Here is an 18,301-nt window from a genome sequence, read left to right as displayed (position 1 = left end):
TATTTCCTGGCTAGATAGATGGATTAAAAGCCTCTATAGTTGTGAGTTAGGTTAGATATCAAATTTGGATTTGACATTAAAGGGTTGTTTTTTTCATTAAGATTTGATATGTGTGCATATTTTCTTGGTTTTGAATTTGATGAAAAAACTGTCTTTTAGTGGAGTGCATGCTTAATTTTTTACGGATACCCGTGGAGTTTGCATAAGTAAGCCTTGCTCCATAAGTGGAGAAACTCCTTCAAGTTTAATTTTAAAACTATGTATGATGTAAGTAGTGGAAGACTTTTGTGGGGTGAAGTGGGGCAAGCGTAAAACCGTCAATAAGTAGAGAAACTCCTTCAAGCACGGGAGTAGACTATTCCAACCAATCATAACGTTCTAGATTACACTTTACGACACTATGTATGATGTAAGTAATGGAAGACTTCAGTAATTAACCATTTCTATTTCCATGGGTAAAATGGTCCATGTTGGCCATTAACGACAGGATTAATAGTCCAAAGCCTTGTTGGCTAATTGAATGAAACTTGAGCATAATAGATTGTATGAACCATTTTTCAAGACCCTTTGTTTTATAGTGAACAAGAAACCTCTCATCAATCATGTCCCCATAAAAACAATTCTTGCTTGCTTTGTAGCAAGCTAAGTAGAGTAGATCAGTAGACACTATTCATTCATCATTAGTGTTTAGATCTGGTTTCATGAAGTATCTGTAGTACACATACTACATTATGATCTGTTGTAACAACCAACTTTGTCAACGTAATCAAAACACAAGAATTAAATAACTAAAAAAATATCAAAACATAAAAATTAAAGGATACAAAAGCATCAAGTGCCACACAGACTGCAACATCTAGCAGCCAAGGCATATTTGCTTTAATTTTGTCCCACTCTCTACTTCTTGCAAGAATGCTGCATTTAAATCATAAATTATACATCAACAAAACTTTTGAGAGTGTATAATATTAAGGGATCTAGACAGAAATCGACACCTTCCAACATCAGCTGCATTGGCAATGAGAGCAAAGATGAACATGAGAGGATTCAAACCTTGTATTGTATCAATTACATAGATTTTTTTTCAAGATATTGCATGATGCTATCTTTTTTAAAATTAAAAATATCATGACAGACTTACCTCAACACTGCGTCTTTTGATCTGGGGACAATTAATTACACCAATTATGTTAGAAGTTTGATTATATATTGCAATGAAAATATGATTTGGATGAAGAAGCATGAGGAGTTACATTTATGGCGATTTGAGGGATCCTTCCACCCATGTATATAGCAGCCATCATCCAGCCTAGCCATTGCCCATACACAGCTTGACTTCCACCACCATCCTGTCAGTGTCAAACACTAATTTCATCAGCACCAAAATTACTTTTATATATATATATATATATATATATATATATATATATATAGAGAGAGAGAGAGAATCATAAGTTTTCATCTACTAATGAGCTAATAAGTAAAATAAGCAGTGGTCATACTTGTAGAAGCTTCCTGTGAGCATACACTTGCATCAAACCCTTTGTGCGTGAAGGAAAGTTGAGTGAAGTAGCCAAAAATGCTCCATAACCAACCTGACATAAACAGCTGATCAGCTCATATATCATGGATCGATATAGGCTTTTTAGCAACAACTAATCAATCAACAAATACAAGAAATCAATCAAGCTTTTAGAAAAACTTACTGAGCGGGGTATCGGCCTAGGCTGGGAAGTAGTCTTTGCAGGTATCTCAAGAGATGACTCATCTTCTGAAGAATGATCATCATCTTCATCATCAGCAGCAGCAGCAGCCATAGCCATAGTTGAGGCTGGACCACTTCTTGTTGTCCACAAATAACCTCTGTTTGGTGGAGTTGAACTTCCAACCAATGATCTTGCTGGCCTGCAAACAGATATTACAGTAGTTTCATCAGATTAAACAAAGAGTACTGGAGAATTTTGGTCATAAAGGAGTAATTAAATAAAGCATAAAGACAGACATGTAATAGTAGTCACGTCGCTGAGATGGGGATGCTCTGATGGCATGACTTTGAGAATTTGTAATTAAAGGTTTCTTGGCTTCTTCCACCTGAAAATCATCATCGATATTGAAAATTTAACCTAATTGCAGAATCAATATCTAGCAGTGAAGGTTTACCTCTGGACTTGCAGCAATGGAATCAACTTTCCGGGACTATGCAAATTGACGAAGTCGTCATCGAGTGGAGATAAGGAGGAGGGGTGGTGATGATGATTGCTAGGGTCTATCTGGAAGCAAATCACTCTAACTCTTATCCTTACAACATTTCAATCTGAAAAGCAGCATGTAAAAGTTGGCAATGGTAATATTGTAATCCCCTTATAAAAATTGTGTATTTTGTGTGTGTATGTGTGTGTGTGAGAGAGAGAGAGAGAGAGAGAGAGAGAGAGTTGGAGACCTGCAAGATTTATACCGAAGGATGACACTTCTTTAAGGTTTTCAACCATGTTTCTGTAGCTTTACCAAGATTCAGACCTGCAAGAGGACATTTCCACAAACAGTTGTTGGGCATGCCTAAAGGGGTACGAATCACAGCCACCAAGAAACTCCCAAGAGTCAATTTGCTACTTGTCTCTCCTTTTCACCCCCGACTCTTTCTTTTATATGAATCACAACCACCAAGAAGCTTGCAGCACACCCGCCCTTTTTTGATCAAGCACCAGGTATGATGTGAAGAAAAAAAATACAACCTAGGAACAGGCTCGAGTCCTTGTTGTCTGTCTCTTTTTTTTAGTAGCAAGAAGAATAAAGATGAATGTTTAGGGCTTTTCTCATTTGTTTGTTCCATATTTGAAATACTATGATCGATGAAAAAAAACAATTAAATCAGATATAAATGAAGTAATCATCCTAAAATCCAAGCAATCTGATTCTGTTTTGATCGGGAAAAAGGGAATAGAGCCATGAGGATTAACTCACCACAAGTTATGAATTAGACTCTCGTTTCTTTTCTTATTATATCAACGACCTGTGCCAACTACCAGTTAGAAATTATGCTCATATTTGATATAAAATTTAACAAAAGCAATGATTTGTGTGAAATTCAACGATCTAACCATACAGAGTTGGGTGTGGAGTTGGATTCAGAGACTCCTAAGGCATTCACCATATCTTCAATATCAGATTTCTTCTCACCGAGGATCTAACCTTACAACCTTACAGAGGTTGAGAGTTATGGTGAATGGTGACTGTATCTACCGGCTAGAGAGGTAGAAAGGGTTAAGAGAATTTGTAAAGAGGGATAGTGATAGCCTCGAGCTGTTGTGGTTTTGTGGTTTCTCGAGAGGATTTGTAGAGATGGGTGAGATATGAGGGAAGATTTGTTGGAATCGAAAATATTTGAGCTTGAAGTTAGGCAAATTAAAAGGAAATTCATACGAATAGTTAGACGGAGAGTGAGAAGGTGAGTCGTGAGGGATCGACCTTATCGTTTTTCATTTCACTACGTAAACGTTTGAAACTTCAAATTTGAACTACATAATAGGCTGACACTTCCACAATATAGGGTGTGTATTTGAAAGTCAAAGGTTCGATTTTAATGGAAAACTATTAAAATTTAATACTATTATTTTATTGATGTTAGTTTGTACCTTTAGCTTAAATATTTGGACGTCTTAAAAAAATATTATTATTATATTCAAATCTATTTTTAGAAAAGGTAAGATTTCTTTTATAAGATTGTAAAGATATATATATATATATATATATATATATATATATGTATGTATATATATATATATATATATAATTATCATTATATATATCTTCCTAGTTATATACTAGGCCACGTTTAAATCTTTAAATAAACCTACTTAGGATTAAAGATTCTTTTAGAATTTGCAAGACGTATCGCTCATTTGATACTGTCTGGAGTCTGTACTTCTTTCTTTCAGACTTTGCAAGACGTATCGTTCATTTGATACTGTCTGGAGTATGTACTTCTTTCTTTTAGACTTTGCAAGACGTATCGCTCATTTGATACTGTCTGGAGTTGTACTTCTTTCTTTTAGACTTTGCTAGACGTATTGTTCATTCGATACCGTCTGGAGTCTGTACTTCATTCTTTTAGACTCTATGAGGCGTATTATTCATTTAATACTTCCTGGAGTCTGTATATCATCCTTTTAGACCCTCTAAGGTGTGTTGTTCATTCAACACCACCCTGGGGTCTGTATTTGATCCTTTAGACTTTGCTAGGCGTGTAGTTCATTCAATACTACCCGAAGTTTATGTTTTATTTACTTTTAGCCAGCATCGTTACTGCTGAGGTAAAAATATTGTTTTCCCTATTACTTGTGATTATGATCTTCTCACATATTCTTTAAAGCCAAAAATCATATTTTGATAATGATAGTACCTTAAGGGGAAAATGTTTCTTAAACATAAAACAGATGGATATTGGTAGAAGACTGCTTTTAATAGAGATACTCCTTGGTTTGAAAAGAACCTAAAATTAAAGAAACTTCATTGATTTTGTTTACCAAGAGTTGGCCCTCAAACCTGCCTTTTTTGCCTTGATTCCTCGAAGCTGCTTCAAAATAGGGTTTTGCTGTATTTTGGTGAGATGATCTCAATGGAAAAAATTTCTTATCATATAAGCCCCATGACCTCGTTAATTTAGGATGAGATTACATCCTTCATTTAAAAAAACCACGTGCATGTCGGACAAAATTACATCCTACGATACTGCTTCACTGTATTTAGCTTTTTTGTGGGATGATATCTAGCAACTATCTCCTATAAATCCTATCACTCGTGAAAATAGGAGGATTAGCACCAATTTCCACATCGTCATCTTATTTCCATTTTGTTAAATTTTCTTTGATTTTTGTTTTACTTTTAAATCAACTTCCATGTCAGTTTTTTAATGATATAGTTTTAGATACATATGTGATTAACGAATATTATATGAAGTAATATTTACCATTAGCTACACACACACACACATATATATATATATATATATATATATATATATATATATAGACTAGCCGTTTACCCGCGCAAAGCGGCGGGTGCGGATCAACAAAATGTCATAAAAAATTTGTTAAACAAAATGACGAACAAATAGAGATTTCTTATACTTGGGCTAGGATTAAACGTAAGACATTTTTGGGCTTATTCGATTTTAATAGAAAAAAAACAAAGGAGGAGGTAGTGAGCATGAGAGAGAACCAAGGTTTTGTTGTCAATGGCAAGACATTCATGATAGACGAATGCTAGATCAATGCGTCTTTTCCAGTTTATATGAAATGTTTTATAACGTGTACATAGTATTAGACCGATTCAAATGGATATGAAGAACACTTGGTCAAACTTTGACTCATTCAAAATCTTATCATCATCTTATTTGACTTTTTCATTATTATTGACAGATTCAGTATTTAGCGATTCAATTGAATATGAGGAACACTTGGTCAAAGTTTGACCCATTCAAAATCTTATCATCATCATCTTATTTGACTTTTTCATAAATGTTGACCGGATAAGATTTAATATTTACCGATTCAATTAGATATGAGGAACACTTGGTCAAACTTTGACCCATTCAAAATCTTATCATCATCATCTTATTTGACTTTTTCATAAATATTGACCGGATAAGATTTAGTATTTACCGATTCAATTGGATATGAAGAATACTTGGTCAAACTTTGACCCATTCAAAATCTTATCATCATCATCTTATTTGACTTTTTCATATTTAACCCATTCAATTTGAAGATAAGCTTAGAAGACCTATTCAAAATCTGTTTTTGACCGGATAAGATTTATTATTCTCCTATGCATAAAATTATTGTATATGATGCTTAAAAGCTTGTACCTCTTAAAATTCAGCAAAATCTTGTAAATGCTTTTTATCATCATCTTATTTGACTTTTTCATTATTATTGAAAGATTCAGTATTTAGCGATTCAATTGGATTTGAGGAACACTTGGTCAAAGTTTGACCCATTCAAAATCTTATCATCATCATCTTATTTGACTTTTTCATAAATGTTGACCAGATAAGATTTAGTATTTACCGATTCAATTGGATATGAGGAACACTTGGTCAAACTTTGACCCATTCAAAAAATCTTATCATCATCATCTTATTTGACTTTTTCATAAATGTTGACCGGATAAGATTTAGTATTTAACAATTCAATTGGATATGAAGAACACTTGGTCAAACTTTGACCTATTCAAAATCTTATCATCATCATCTTATTTGACTTTTTCATATTTAACTCATTCAATTTGAAGATAAGCTTAAAAGACCTATTCAAAATCTGTCTTTGACCGGATAAGATTTATTATTCTCCGATGCATAAAATTATTGTATATGATGCTTAAAAGCTTGTACCTCTTAAAATTCAGCAAAATCTTGTAAATGCTTTTTAAGGTATAAACATATATATATATATATATATATATATATATATATATATATATATATATATGAGTACTTAATGATATTGACACGTCATTTTTTGATTTAAAATCATGTAATAAATTTAATTTCATGTTTATAGATAAATTTTATATAGTGGAGGGGGTTGAAGGGGTGGTGGCGGTGTGCGGAGGAGGAGGTAGTTGTGGTGGCAGAGGAGTTGGAGTTAGTAGATGTGGTGGCGGAGGAAGAGGAGGTAGAGGTAGAGGTGACAGAGGTGGCAAAGGAGGTGGTGGCAAAAGTGATGGTGATAGAAGGAGTGATGGTGGTGGAGGTAGTGGTGGTGACAGAGTGAGTGATGGTGGTGGCGACGGTGGTGGCGGCGGAGGTGGTAGAGGTGGTGACGAAAGGGGTGGATGTGGTGGACAAAGGATGAAGTAGCAGTGGTGGTGGTGGTTGAGGTGGCTGAGAGTGTGGAATTGGTGAAGTTGGTAGTAGTGGTGGTGGTCGAAAATGAGGTGATGGTGGTGGTGGTTGTAGATCTAGAAACAAGGATGGTGGCGATGGGATAAATGTGGTAGTGGTGATGAAGGCGAATGGGGTGTGGTGGTGGCGGCCCCCAAGGGGGCAGGATGGCGACAGAGGTGGCGGTGATGATGGTGATGGAGGCGGAGGCGAAGGTGGTGATGGTGGTGCTGGCTGATAGGGTGAATTGGTGGCGGTGGTGACGAACAAATGGGGTGGTAGTGGTGGCAAAGATGGTGGTGGTAGTGGGGGTGGTAATGGTGGTTGTGGAGGTTACGTATATAATAGAGGTGGTAGTGGTGGTGGTAGAAGAGGCGGTGTCGGTGGTGGTGGTGACGCAAGTGGCAGAAGGGTTGGTGACGACGTTTGTAGTGACGAGGGGTTGAGGTGCTACTAGTGGTGGCGAAGTTGGTGCCGTTGGTGGCTGAGGTGGGAATAGTGGTGGTGGAGGTGGGGGTGGTGATGATGTCGATAATGGTGGTGACGGCGGTGGTTGTAGAAGTGACATTTTCGCTAACGAAACTAATTTGTATGTAATATTTACGTATTATCTACACATATTTTATACCATTAAATTGTGTTGGTATTCAATTTGCCACGTAATCTTCAAATAATAAAATAAAAAAATCGTTTATTTTATTTACCCACATCTTTGTATATAAATAATATGTGTAGATAAAATTTTAAAAACTACCCACACATATATTGAAATTTTTTTACATGTGTGGACATTTACTTTGCCACGCCATTTATACAACATTAATTATTATTGTTATTTAATTTAGTTACCAACACACATCTCAAGTAAAATCATGTGTTTGTAAAACAAAATGAATCACCCACACATCCAATTAATTTATATCTATATGTGAAACATCCTGAAAGTTAGGTATATCTCTTTAATCCTTCTTCTTTTTCTAGTTGTCAAAATTAGCCCAAAATAGAAAATGGTGACAAGTGGGTACGCTGGGCGTACTGAAGAGTATGTTGCGCGTACCCATGGACGTGCCTTTGACGCGGATCCTACCCGGTACGTTGGGCGTACCATAGTTACGCTAGGCATACCATAGTTACGTTGGGCGTAATAGGTCCAGACTCAAAACCCTAAATGAGACATGAACACTATAAAAGGAATGCTATGGCCTCCATCTCAACCACCATTTCCAGAGAGTGAAACCCTAATAGAGCTAAACCTCCATTCTAAACTTGTGTGTGTGTATTTGAGCTTGAAAGTGTCATTGTGTGCTTGTGAATAAGAGAAGACCTTGAAGAGGAAAGATTGAAGTCAAAGCTTCTAGATCTGAGCTAAATTGAGTGGGGAGCTTCTCACAAAGGTAAAAACCTTCAAACTTTACCACTTTTTTGTTATGAACATCATATAGGAGCATTTTTAGGGTTTAAGTCCCAAAGGTGGAGACTTTTGAGCAAAGGAACTCCATGGACCTTGATCTACCCCATTTCAGTGTATTTTGTGTTATAAATCCATAAAAATCCAATCTTAGACGTTAAGATTAAGTCATGCATGAGATTAGGGCTTAATGGGGAAAGAGGATACGTGTTTGAAGTGATTGGTGACCTTTACAGCCATGCAAAGGCTTAAAGGTTTCGACTTTATGGCTTAAGAGACAATAGAGTGCCTGGATCTGAGATATGAGCTTATGTCTTAATATATTCAGACCAAAAATCATGAAAGTATGAAACCGGGACTTACGCTGGGCGTAATCCCAGTACGCACCGTGTAGGGGGTCGAGTTCCCCGATTCTGGATGACCACGGAGTACGCCCCGCGTACAGAGTTATTACGCACAGCATACCTCCCTAAAGTTGACTTTTAAGGTTTGGTCAACATGTGGACTTTTGGACCATTAGAGGGTTAAAATGGTCTTTTAGCCTTCTGATAGAACATAGGAAGGGATTAGTCTAGCCTTGAGAGCCGTTGTTGATTTGAGATAATTACTTTATATGATTAGGCAGGGGCTAGGTCATTGTTTCGAGTTCGGGGATATCGAGCACGTGAGTTACTAGACATCATACGAGGTGAGTCTTCTCACTATACCTTACCTATAGTGGTAATTATGTGTGACCGGAAGGTCTTATGTGTTATGGCGAGTATGTGATATATGTTTCTATGTGATATGTATATGTTATGTATGTTATGAGTAGCATGGTATGGACCGAAAGGTCAGTATGATATGGACCGGAAGGTCAACAGTGTATGGACCGGAAAGTCAATATGGTATGGACCGGAAGGTCGATAGAGTAGGACCGGAAGCTCTACTTAGATTGTGGGATCAGAAGGCCTCTGAGACACATTGACCGGAAGGTCTCTCGTAAAGCTATAGCCTCGAGTGGCTAGTTGTATGTACGTGGTATTTTGGGGAACTCACCAAGCATGCGTGCTTACCGTTTATGTGATATGTGTTTCAGGTACTTCATAGGACCGCGGGAAGGCACCGATATGATTGTACACACACGCTATGTTTTGGGAAGAGCTGCTGTGGATCATGGATTTCATGTGATGATTTTGAAAACTTTGTTAAATGAATAATTGGTGTTGAACAATATGATATATGTTTTTATGAATTCAAAATAAAAAATTGGTTTGAATTTCCACGACGTTACAATATGTAGGTATATTACCAAAGCATTAAGAAAAAATTTAACAAGAGTGGGCAATTTCACATTATGTAAATCACTAATCTTGGATGTAAAATTCACCCCCAAATAAAATGTTACTATAAGTATTACCTACACATATCAAGTGTTGTCTGTTATGAAAATTTGTTATTTTCAAATACACACACATATGCGAATTATGTGTAGGTATTTACATACACATACCATGTATGGGTAATTTATGTGTAGGTAAAGACCTTAATTTCTTGCAGTGAGCCAATTCAAGAAACAAGCTCAATGATATCGGGCAATAATGATTAATTTTTTGTAACGTATTTGGAGGACCTTTAATGGAGGTAGGTTTTTTTCTAGAGTGTTGTTTACCGTGTGTGTGTGTGTGTGAGAGAGAGAGAGAGAGAGCGAGCAATGGTATAGTAGGTGGGTGTGGTAAGGGATAGGGTTGGTTTTTTATTTCTTAATTATGAAAGTAATAAACTATAAATAAAAAAAAGAAAAAAGAAAACAAAAAGGATAAAAAGTGTTTTTAATTTTTCAAGGATTCATGATTCTGAACCTTTCATGCAAGTTAGAAATTTTTTGGACCTTATTTATAGTTTTTTACAAACTATAGGGACCAAATTTATAGTTTTATCTTAAAAAAAAGAAACAAAGGAAAAAATCAACCAAATAATGATATAACAAAGTAAGTTAGGTGTGGTCGTATCCTTGAATCCGTATTTGGTTCCACGAACGAGCGTCGCATTCGAACGCTTCATGTACATATATTGAGTTTGACGTTTTTGTCATTGACGAAGTGGGTGATGGAAAAGTGTATGAAAATTCTACGGGTTGATGAGAACAAGGGAGACGACTACCATGAAACTTGAGAATATCACCAACAAACTAGGATTAGACAATGCACTCAATTTTTAACAATCATAGCCATTAGTTGTATGTTTCTTGAAATCGAAAAATAGTCATAAAATGAATTTAATAGCAACAACAACAACAAGAAATAGTAAATAGAAAGTATATATAATAATAATAATAATTTTCAATTTTACAACTGTATAAACCATCGGGATCTCATGTATTAATATGTATTTAAATTTTAAAACATAAGATGAGTAACAGGGTCCGATGGTGTGTATGAGTGTTCGTATGTGTATATTAGCTATAATTTGTTTGATATATAGTAATTGATGTACAATAAAGGTGTGAAAAAAAAGAAAAATGGAAAAAACGACGTCTAACTCTCGAAAACTTAAAAATAGAGTTGAAACAACGGTTCCGATGGTATTCATGGATGTACATATACAATACTTGATGAAACACGGTTTTTTATTTTCATTGAGTGAAAATAGTGGTATATGTTAATTGATTTTTAACTTATAGCTTAACCTGGTCAAAGAACATTTCGTCGGTATATTTCCGACGGAAAATTCCATTGGTAATCTGTTATATAAACCGTCTGAAATCTGTTACAAATAATTACCCACAAGACTTTTTACGACAAACCTAATTCAGTCGGAAATAAGCTTTACCGGCAGATTTACGACGGATATGGCTGTCAGAAATTGCCCAGTTTTCTAGTAGTGTTACACATATCAAAATGTACAAGTGTGCTGCTATTATGGTTATAAAATAAAGTATAATGCCATAATATGAAAAGAAGTGTTAACACATTGATATTTTGGGTAGAATGGTATAAGTTGGTTGCTTTTATGGGTAAACGATATAGTAGATTTTTAACAACTATTTGCATATATTTATAGTGAGACTAAAGTACGTTGATGCACCCTACAATTTACCCTTAGCATTTTATCAAATAATTTTGTGTAAGTCGGAACTATGTGCAAGTCTATTAGTATATATTGGAGTTTACCGTTTTTATTAAATATAACTTTGATTAAACATATAAGGATTTTTAACAACTAATTGCCAGGAGATTTTGTTTTTGATAGTTAAAAACATAAAATAATTATGCACTGGGATCTCTTACCTCTAATAAAGGTAAACATAGATGTAAATTAACCACGTCCTTTCAATGGGACGATCATATCAATAATAGCCCATCCAGTTTACGAATTAGCAATGATACTTCATACATTGAAATAAAATGTGTATAAAGATGCAAACCACAAACCCTCAAATGGATTTGGCATGAACAAAGTTTGAAGAACTACAACATCTCCACAATCTACATTGGATGTTTATGTAAACAACGACACACACTCGAAATATTAAAAAAGCACTCTTATTATACATAAATAGTTTGGCGTGCAACAAATGAATAAAATCATATATGTGATTGAGCTATAAATTAAATATTTAAAATTCGTCAATTCGTTTAATAATTTTGATAGTCGTCTGGTCTATAAAGCTTCAACCAACGGTTGTTCAATGGTTGGATGGGTCTTGCATTAGCCTCTGCCTCCTGTTACATGTACCATCAGCAAAAGTAAATACACATACAATATTTATATATATAAAAGAATTAATAGAATAACTGAAACACATTAAACACTTACCTCATGAACAGCTTCGTGGATTGCATGCACTTGTGCTCGTGAAATTGTTCTTACCTGAATATATAACATTGCATGTTAGGACATCCACAATGCATTAAATTTATTAAAGTTTAATGAATTGACAAATCATCATTTTACTTGCTATATAATTTTATATTAATTTTTTTGTAATGCATTAAACTCAATATATATTTAATACTATATAGTTAAAAGGTTTTTTTTTTTTTTTTTTTTTTTTCTATTGAAGAATTCAATGACTATTCAATCCCAACATGACATCCATAATGATAGAGTTTAATCCATCAAATACTAATTAGACATACCACTTCTTTCAACTCTTCCATTATTGAACTAGGCATTATGGATGCTCTTAGTTTAATTCATTATCATATGATAAATAATAGTTAAAGTTAATACACAATGATTGAAAATAAATAAAAGTTAATTATTACCTTCTTAACAATGGTCCAAATAACATTTTGGTAGCATGGAGGAGTAGTAAGTGAGCCAATATATCGATAATATTTTCTGCTACCAATCTTAATTTTTCGTGGGTCAATTATTCCAACACTTTTTTCAACATCTCTCGTAGAAGCTAATGCTTTAAAAAATGGTTCCATCTGACCATGTATTTCAAAAGCAAGATCTCAAGATTTTATAGATAACAAAAAATTATAATTAACTTAATATATAATATTGTCAAAGAAAAATATTTATTGACGTACCATTGATAGAAGAGGATCAGGACGACCGATCTTGTACATGATTCCAACTACTGCAATTTTTCCCTTTGTACTTTCATGAACCATGTGTAACTCTAGATTGAATCTGTAGGTGTCACGAAAATTAGTGTTTTTGGTAGAAATCTTGTTATAATTACTAAAATGAGTTCTTATAATTTATAACATTTTTTACTAAAAAATGAGAGTAAATTATAGTACCTTCGGCCGTTGATGGTGTGTTCTGTAGGGGTGTGCCAATGAAGTTGGTTAAGTTGATACTCACTACCGTTTATATGAATATGTCCTGCTCCTCCAACAAATCTCAACTGTTGATCATATAAATAAACTACATATTATTATAATAACAATACTATTATTTAACTAGCTCACATATATAGAAAGAGTCTTAACTTTTTTTGGCTCTTAATTGTTTAATATTATTAAAGATTGATTGTTTACATACCATCATATCGTGGCCTCTATTAATAAGAGTTGAGTTTGCAGGCTTATAATCTCTATCAAGTCTTCCAAGATTTGAAGTTGTTTGAACCTTTTTATGTGTAAGATCAATGGGTGATTGCATGTCTCCTTGGTTACACAAGCTCCACCCCGGGTGGATCTCTCCCCAATGATCCGGCCCATTTGGACTGTTCACATCATAAGTGAACTCACTTTCATCATCTGCATATTAACATCGTATTTAGAGGGCGCGAAATATTAACAAATAAACAACGAAAAGAAATAAGTATAATGTTGAAATAATATATTACAAGAACTTACCAACTTCTTGAGCGATAGCAAAAGGTGCATAGAAGACGATGATAAGAGCAATGAAGATCGAAGAAAACCGTAAACTTTTGTTATCCATTTCTTTATGGTTATGGGAAATCTTTTCGGGTGTTTGTATAAGTTACCGATGGATATTTACGAATGTATGTATATATAGAGAGAGAGGTGAATAGGGTGCAAGAGGATCAAAGGTGTGAATTAGGAGAAATGAGAGTTTTATATTGACCAAAGACCATGTTTAAATTCATATAAAAGACATGGAAAACTTTTATTTGTAATGAGTGTTAATTTAAGAAATTTCTTCATTGTTTGGGGCAGGTGAATTAAGTTTGAAGTTTCGGAACACGGTAAAAGTTTCCAGATGTGTATACAATAAAATATTAACTAAACTCAAAAGACGAACACAAAGAGTATGCATTAAGGATTGATGGCTAGTGTAATGTTACATTATTGAAGTTAAATATTTTAAACGTCTATGATTAGAAAATTCAAATTAAAATTTTCTTTTAATTAGTCCATTCTTTCAATTGAGTGCTTCTATTTTGACATGTACTGGATTTGAAAGTTGAAACTAATACAGACTGCGATAAAAATAAACACTTTTTTTTAAAAAAAAAAATTAATGAATATGAGATAAACTCATTTCTTAGAAATTTGTTTAATAAAAAAATTATGATTACATAAAATAATTAAGTCAAAGGAAGTTTAACAACCTTAACTTTCCATTATAATGTATGGCAAAATAATTCAAACATCACTTTATATATATATATATATATATATATATATATATATATATATATATATATATATATATATATATATATATATATATATATATATATATATATATATATATATATATATAGGAGTAGGATCAAATGAGAACATCTAAAAGGTTGAGAACGCGAGAACAAATTTGGATCATTTAAATATTTAAATCTAAGGTTATTATTACAGGGATGATTTATGAAAAATTCTAAAATTGTTGGTATTAAAGTGTAACATTTAAATGGTCAGAATGACATAATAGGAATTGCAACTTTACCTCTTTCCTTTCATTTCTCGTTTTTATATTTCCCCCTATCTAGGGTTTCATAATAATGCCGTCTCCTTCTTAAAAACTTTCTTCTCACATTTCATAGTCGACTCCACTCGTCTTGTACACGCCTCCAAAGATCGGTTACCATGTTCGCTACTTCGTCGGTGGTCCCATTGATTTCTACTCACCGGCGCAACCTCACCTTCACTCCGGCACAACAAGGCAACGACGACTCAGGTAATCGGTTCCCCTGTTCGCTAGTTCGTCGAGGATCTCATTGATTTCTACTCACGGGTGCAAACTCGCCTTTATTCCCGCGCAGCAAGGCAGCAACGACTCAGGTATGTTTCGATTCCTTTGCCAAGATTTGAATGTGATGTCTTTGTTAATTTCTTTTCTAGAAACTGATTTCATAGTTATGTAAAATCTTTTCTTTGCTGATTTCATACACAGTCGATGTATTTGTTGTTTTCATTCACAATCGGTTTCTTTTCTTATGTAATCTGATTTCATACGCACTCGATATCTTTGTTGATTTCATTATAAAAATTAAAATCATTTTGAACATTTTTTAATGTTATGGATGCACTATAAAAGATAAAATAAAATCATCATTTTGAACATTTTTTAATGTTGCGGAGTAAATTTTTATTAGGGTTTACTTGTATTAGGTAAAATAATAAGTTTAAATAAATTTTATGGATGCACTATAAAAGATAAAATCATCATTTTATTAATTGTTCATGATTAGGACTATGTTTTTTTAGATATAGAGATCGAGACGTAAGCTTTGAGTTTCAATCATTAATGATTATAACATTTTATTGATGATTATAACATTTGTTGTAGGTTTTGGATGCTTTGCAAAAAAGAAAAGCAAAAATTTCACAAACAAACAATTTTTGAAGAAACGAAAGCTTGATGTTTCAACAAACGGAATGTTGATTGTTAATTGTATTTATTTTTTTATTTGACGGTGTGTAGAGGAAATCGAGATGCTTTTACAAAACGGAATGTTGGAGTGTTAATATACAACCAAATAATACAAAATGGAGAAGATCTTGACTTATTCATTTATGATTATATAATAGTAGTTAATTATTTTTAGTCTAATTTTTATTTATGTTGTATTCATATGTGATTATAGAAAAAAAGATATGTATTACATTGTAACTTTTTGTGTTATTATTTATGGATAGATGTACAATCTAGATATACATATCCAATATGTTTTATTTATTTATGATTATAGTTGTATTGTACGTAATTTTTATCTATAAATTGTGTTATATTCGTTTATCATTATAACTTAATTCATCTATTCATTTACGATTACAACAGATTCACATATGATTACAAATATGTTTTATTTTTTTTATGATTACAAATATTCGGTTGAAATCATTAATTCATCAATCTTTCTGAAATACTAGTATATTTAAAAAAAAAACGTTTTTAATCATGGTAAAATCAATCTTTTTGATATACCGGTAAAAAAAAATTAAAAAAAACGTTTTTTTAATCATGGTAAAAAGGTTTTTTTTTTTTTTCTTTTCATAATCTATTTGATTAAAAATAGATTAAATTCATTTCAGGTATTTTGGTAAATATCAATAAGTTAGACAATATCCCATGATTGTAGGAATTGATTAATTATCCATATTTAATTATATTGTAAAATTCCTTTTACGCCCCTATGGAATGATTAGTTTACAATTGTTCTCGCATATATATATATATATATATATATATATATATATATATATATATATATATATATATAGGAAAAGTGAATATACCCTTAAGGGTATATAAGCTTAGGTACCAAAACCTACCATAATACGTCGTTTTGTTTGATATATTCATTATAATGTTTTTAAACTTCAACCCCTAACTGGATTTTACTTTCAAGATTTTCAAATTTTCACTACTATCTTCCTTTTACATCACATTTTTTGTCGAACGCTACTAGACTATATATATTATAGTTGAAAATGAATATTATGTAAAAGAAAGATAAATGTGAAAGTTATAAAAGTTTTGGAAGTAAATCAAGTTAGATATTGAATTATAAGTGCATTGGACAATTACAATGTGTGTGTGTGTATATATATATATATATATATATATATATATATATATATATACACACACACACACTAGTCATTTACCCGTGCAAAATGGCGGACGACGATTATTTTCTTTTTGCAAAATAGTTTCAGAGCAACAATTGATACAACAACTCAACTTTTTGACCTTATGGACTGTGGGTGTGGACTTTTTTTGTTTCTGTTCCAACATCAGACTTTTTTGTTTCTGTTCCAACATCGCACCTAATTTTGGAGAGCCAATGGGTGTAGATGTCAAACATTTTTCCGTTTTTGGCGGTTGGTGGATGGGGAAGGTGGCTTTGAACAAGAACCCTATTGGAATAACACTGTAAGGATGTAGAAGTGCCACCAAACCCGAGATTTCAGCCTGGTATGTCGGGGAAGGATACGATCAGAGATGGATATATTTAACGTCAGGGAACGAGGCAGTTGGCGACGGTTCGACTAACGTGGTCAATGACAGTGAGGCTATTTGGGGGGCGATATAGAGGACAATGAGTTAGGTTATTAACGAGAGAGAGAGAGAGAGAGAGAGAGAGAGAGAGAGAGAGATGAGTTGTGAAAGTGAGGTTGGGATGAGGTGGGGTGAAGTCTGGTATTAATTTGTTTTTTGTTTTATAAACAATAAATAAATAATAAAAATTATAATTAAGAAATGTATTAGTGTAAAATCGTTTTTTTATACTGGATGGGGATCGAATTTGCAACAAAACCAAATTTTGAGGCCCTTCCAACTGAAAAAATAAAGTTTGAGAGCAAACGTGTAGATTATCCTAAATCGTAGATACGATCCATTTGTATAATTTACTACAATTTTTAATATTGTATTATTCAACTAAATCCAAAAATTTGGAAATCTCATGAATATTTTGAGTTTATTTTCATGTATTTTCATTTGTTACCTAAATACCCTTAAGGTTTTAAAAAACCACAACCATCCCATGGCTATTTACATTCGTTTACGGTACACAAATAAGGTAAATTGTCATAGGTAAGTGAGAGAGAAATGAGTCATCTTTATATAAATACATGAAAATCACATGGATCGTAATTTAAAGCTATATGGGACAGGGTATATAACCATTACCCTCTTAATCCAAACCCTAAACCTAAGGGATACCCCAGCCGCCACCCTCCTTATATCCCCTATAGTAGCCGCCACCACCATAGGAGCCCTCCTTAGCCGCCGTTTGCATCATCGGGTCCGACAACCACCGTTTCTGCTGGTGTGTCGCCGACGTCAAAGCTGAGAACCACCGTTGCATTCATTCCGTTGAAGACCGCCGACGAGGTTCATGACGTCCGCTGCCACCCTCCTCCGTCATCATCTTCTTCTACCTTATGTCGCTACTGCTGCTATCGTTCACTTCATCTCTTCTTCTACATCAGTTCGATGTTGCTCCACCACCCACTATGTCACCATCGTAGCGCCACCACAGTCGGGAACCTGGGATAACTTCAACGCTTCCAGCTGCCAAGTCAGTCGCTGAGGGCTGATGTTTCACGTCGTGTCTCATGTGTGATGACGTGTTGCTGGGCAGAAGATCA

The 18,301-nt window shown here is 33.8% G+C and overlaps 1 protein-coding gene and 1 pseudogene across 1 annotated transcript; both read right to left on the bottom strand.

Annotated features, from left to right (window-relative positions):
- Nucleotides 1-670: 670 nt before the first annotated feature.
- On the bottom strand, nucleotides 671-2,109 carry LOC145057805 (uncharacterized; annotated as a pseudogene).
- A 9,576-nt stretch (nucleotides 2,110-11,685) lies between these two features.
- Nucleotides 11,686-13,812, bottom strand: LOC145069657 (alpha carbonic anhydrase 7-like). The gene is made up of 7 exons (XM_079016610.1): nucleotides 13,592-13,812; nucleotides 13,275-13,492; nucleotides 13,031-13,137; nucleotides 12,815-12,917; nucleotides 12,542-12,709; nucleotides 12,090-12,143; nucleotides 11,686-11,995 (listed from the first exon to the last, which is right to left on the bottom strand). The coding sequence occupies exons 1-7, from the start codon at nucleotides 13,677-13,679 to the stop codon at nucleotides 11,909-11,911; spliced, it is 825 nt and encodes a 274-aa protein (XP_078872736.1). The 5' UTR covers nucleotides 13,680-13,812; the 3' UTR covers nucleotides 11,686-11,908.
- Between the last annotated feature and the right edge of the window lie 4,489 nt (nucleotides 13,813-18,301).

This window comes from Lactuca serriola, chromosome 1, assembly GCF_051521515.1.
Source record: "Lactuca serriola cultivar US96UC23 chromosome 1, Lser_US96UC23_V15, whole genome shotgun sequence".
Classification (NCBI taxonomy): Eukaryota; Viridiplantae; Streptophyta; class Magnoliopsida; order Asterales; family Asteraceae; genus Lactuca; species Lactuca serriola.
The sequence above is the reverse complement of the archived record's forward strand: the minus strand, read 5'-3'. Positions and strand labels throughout refer to the sequence as shown.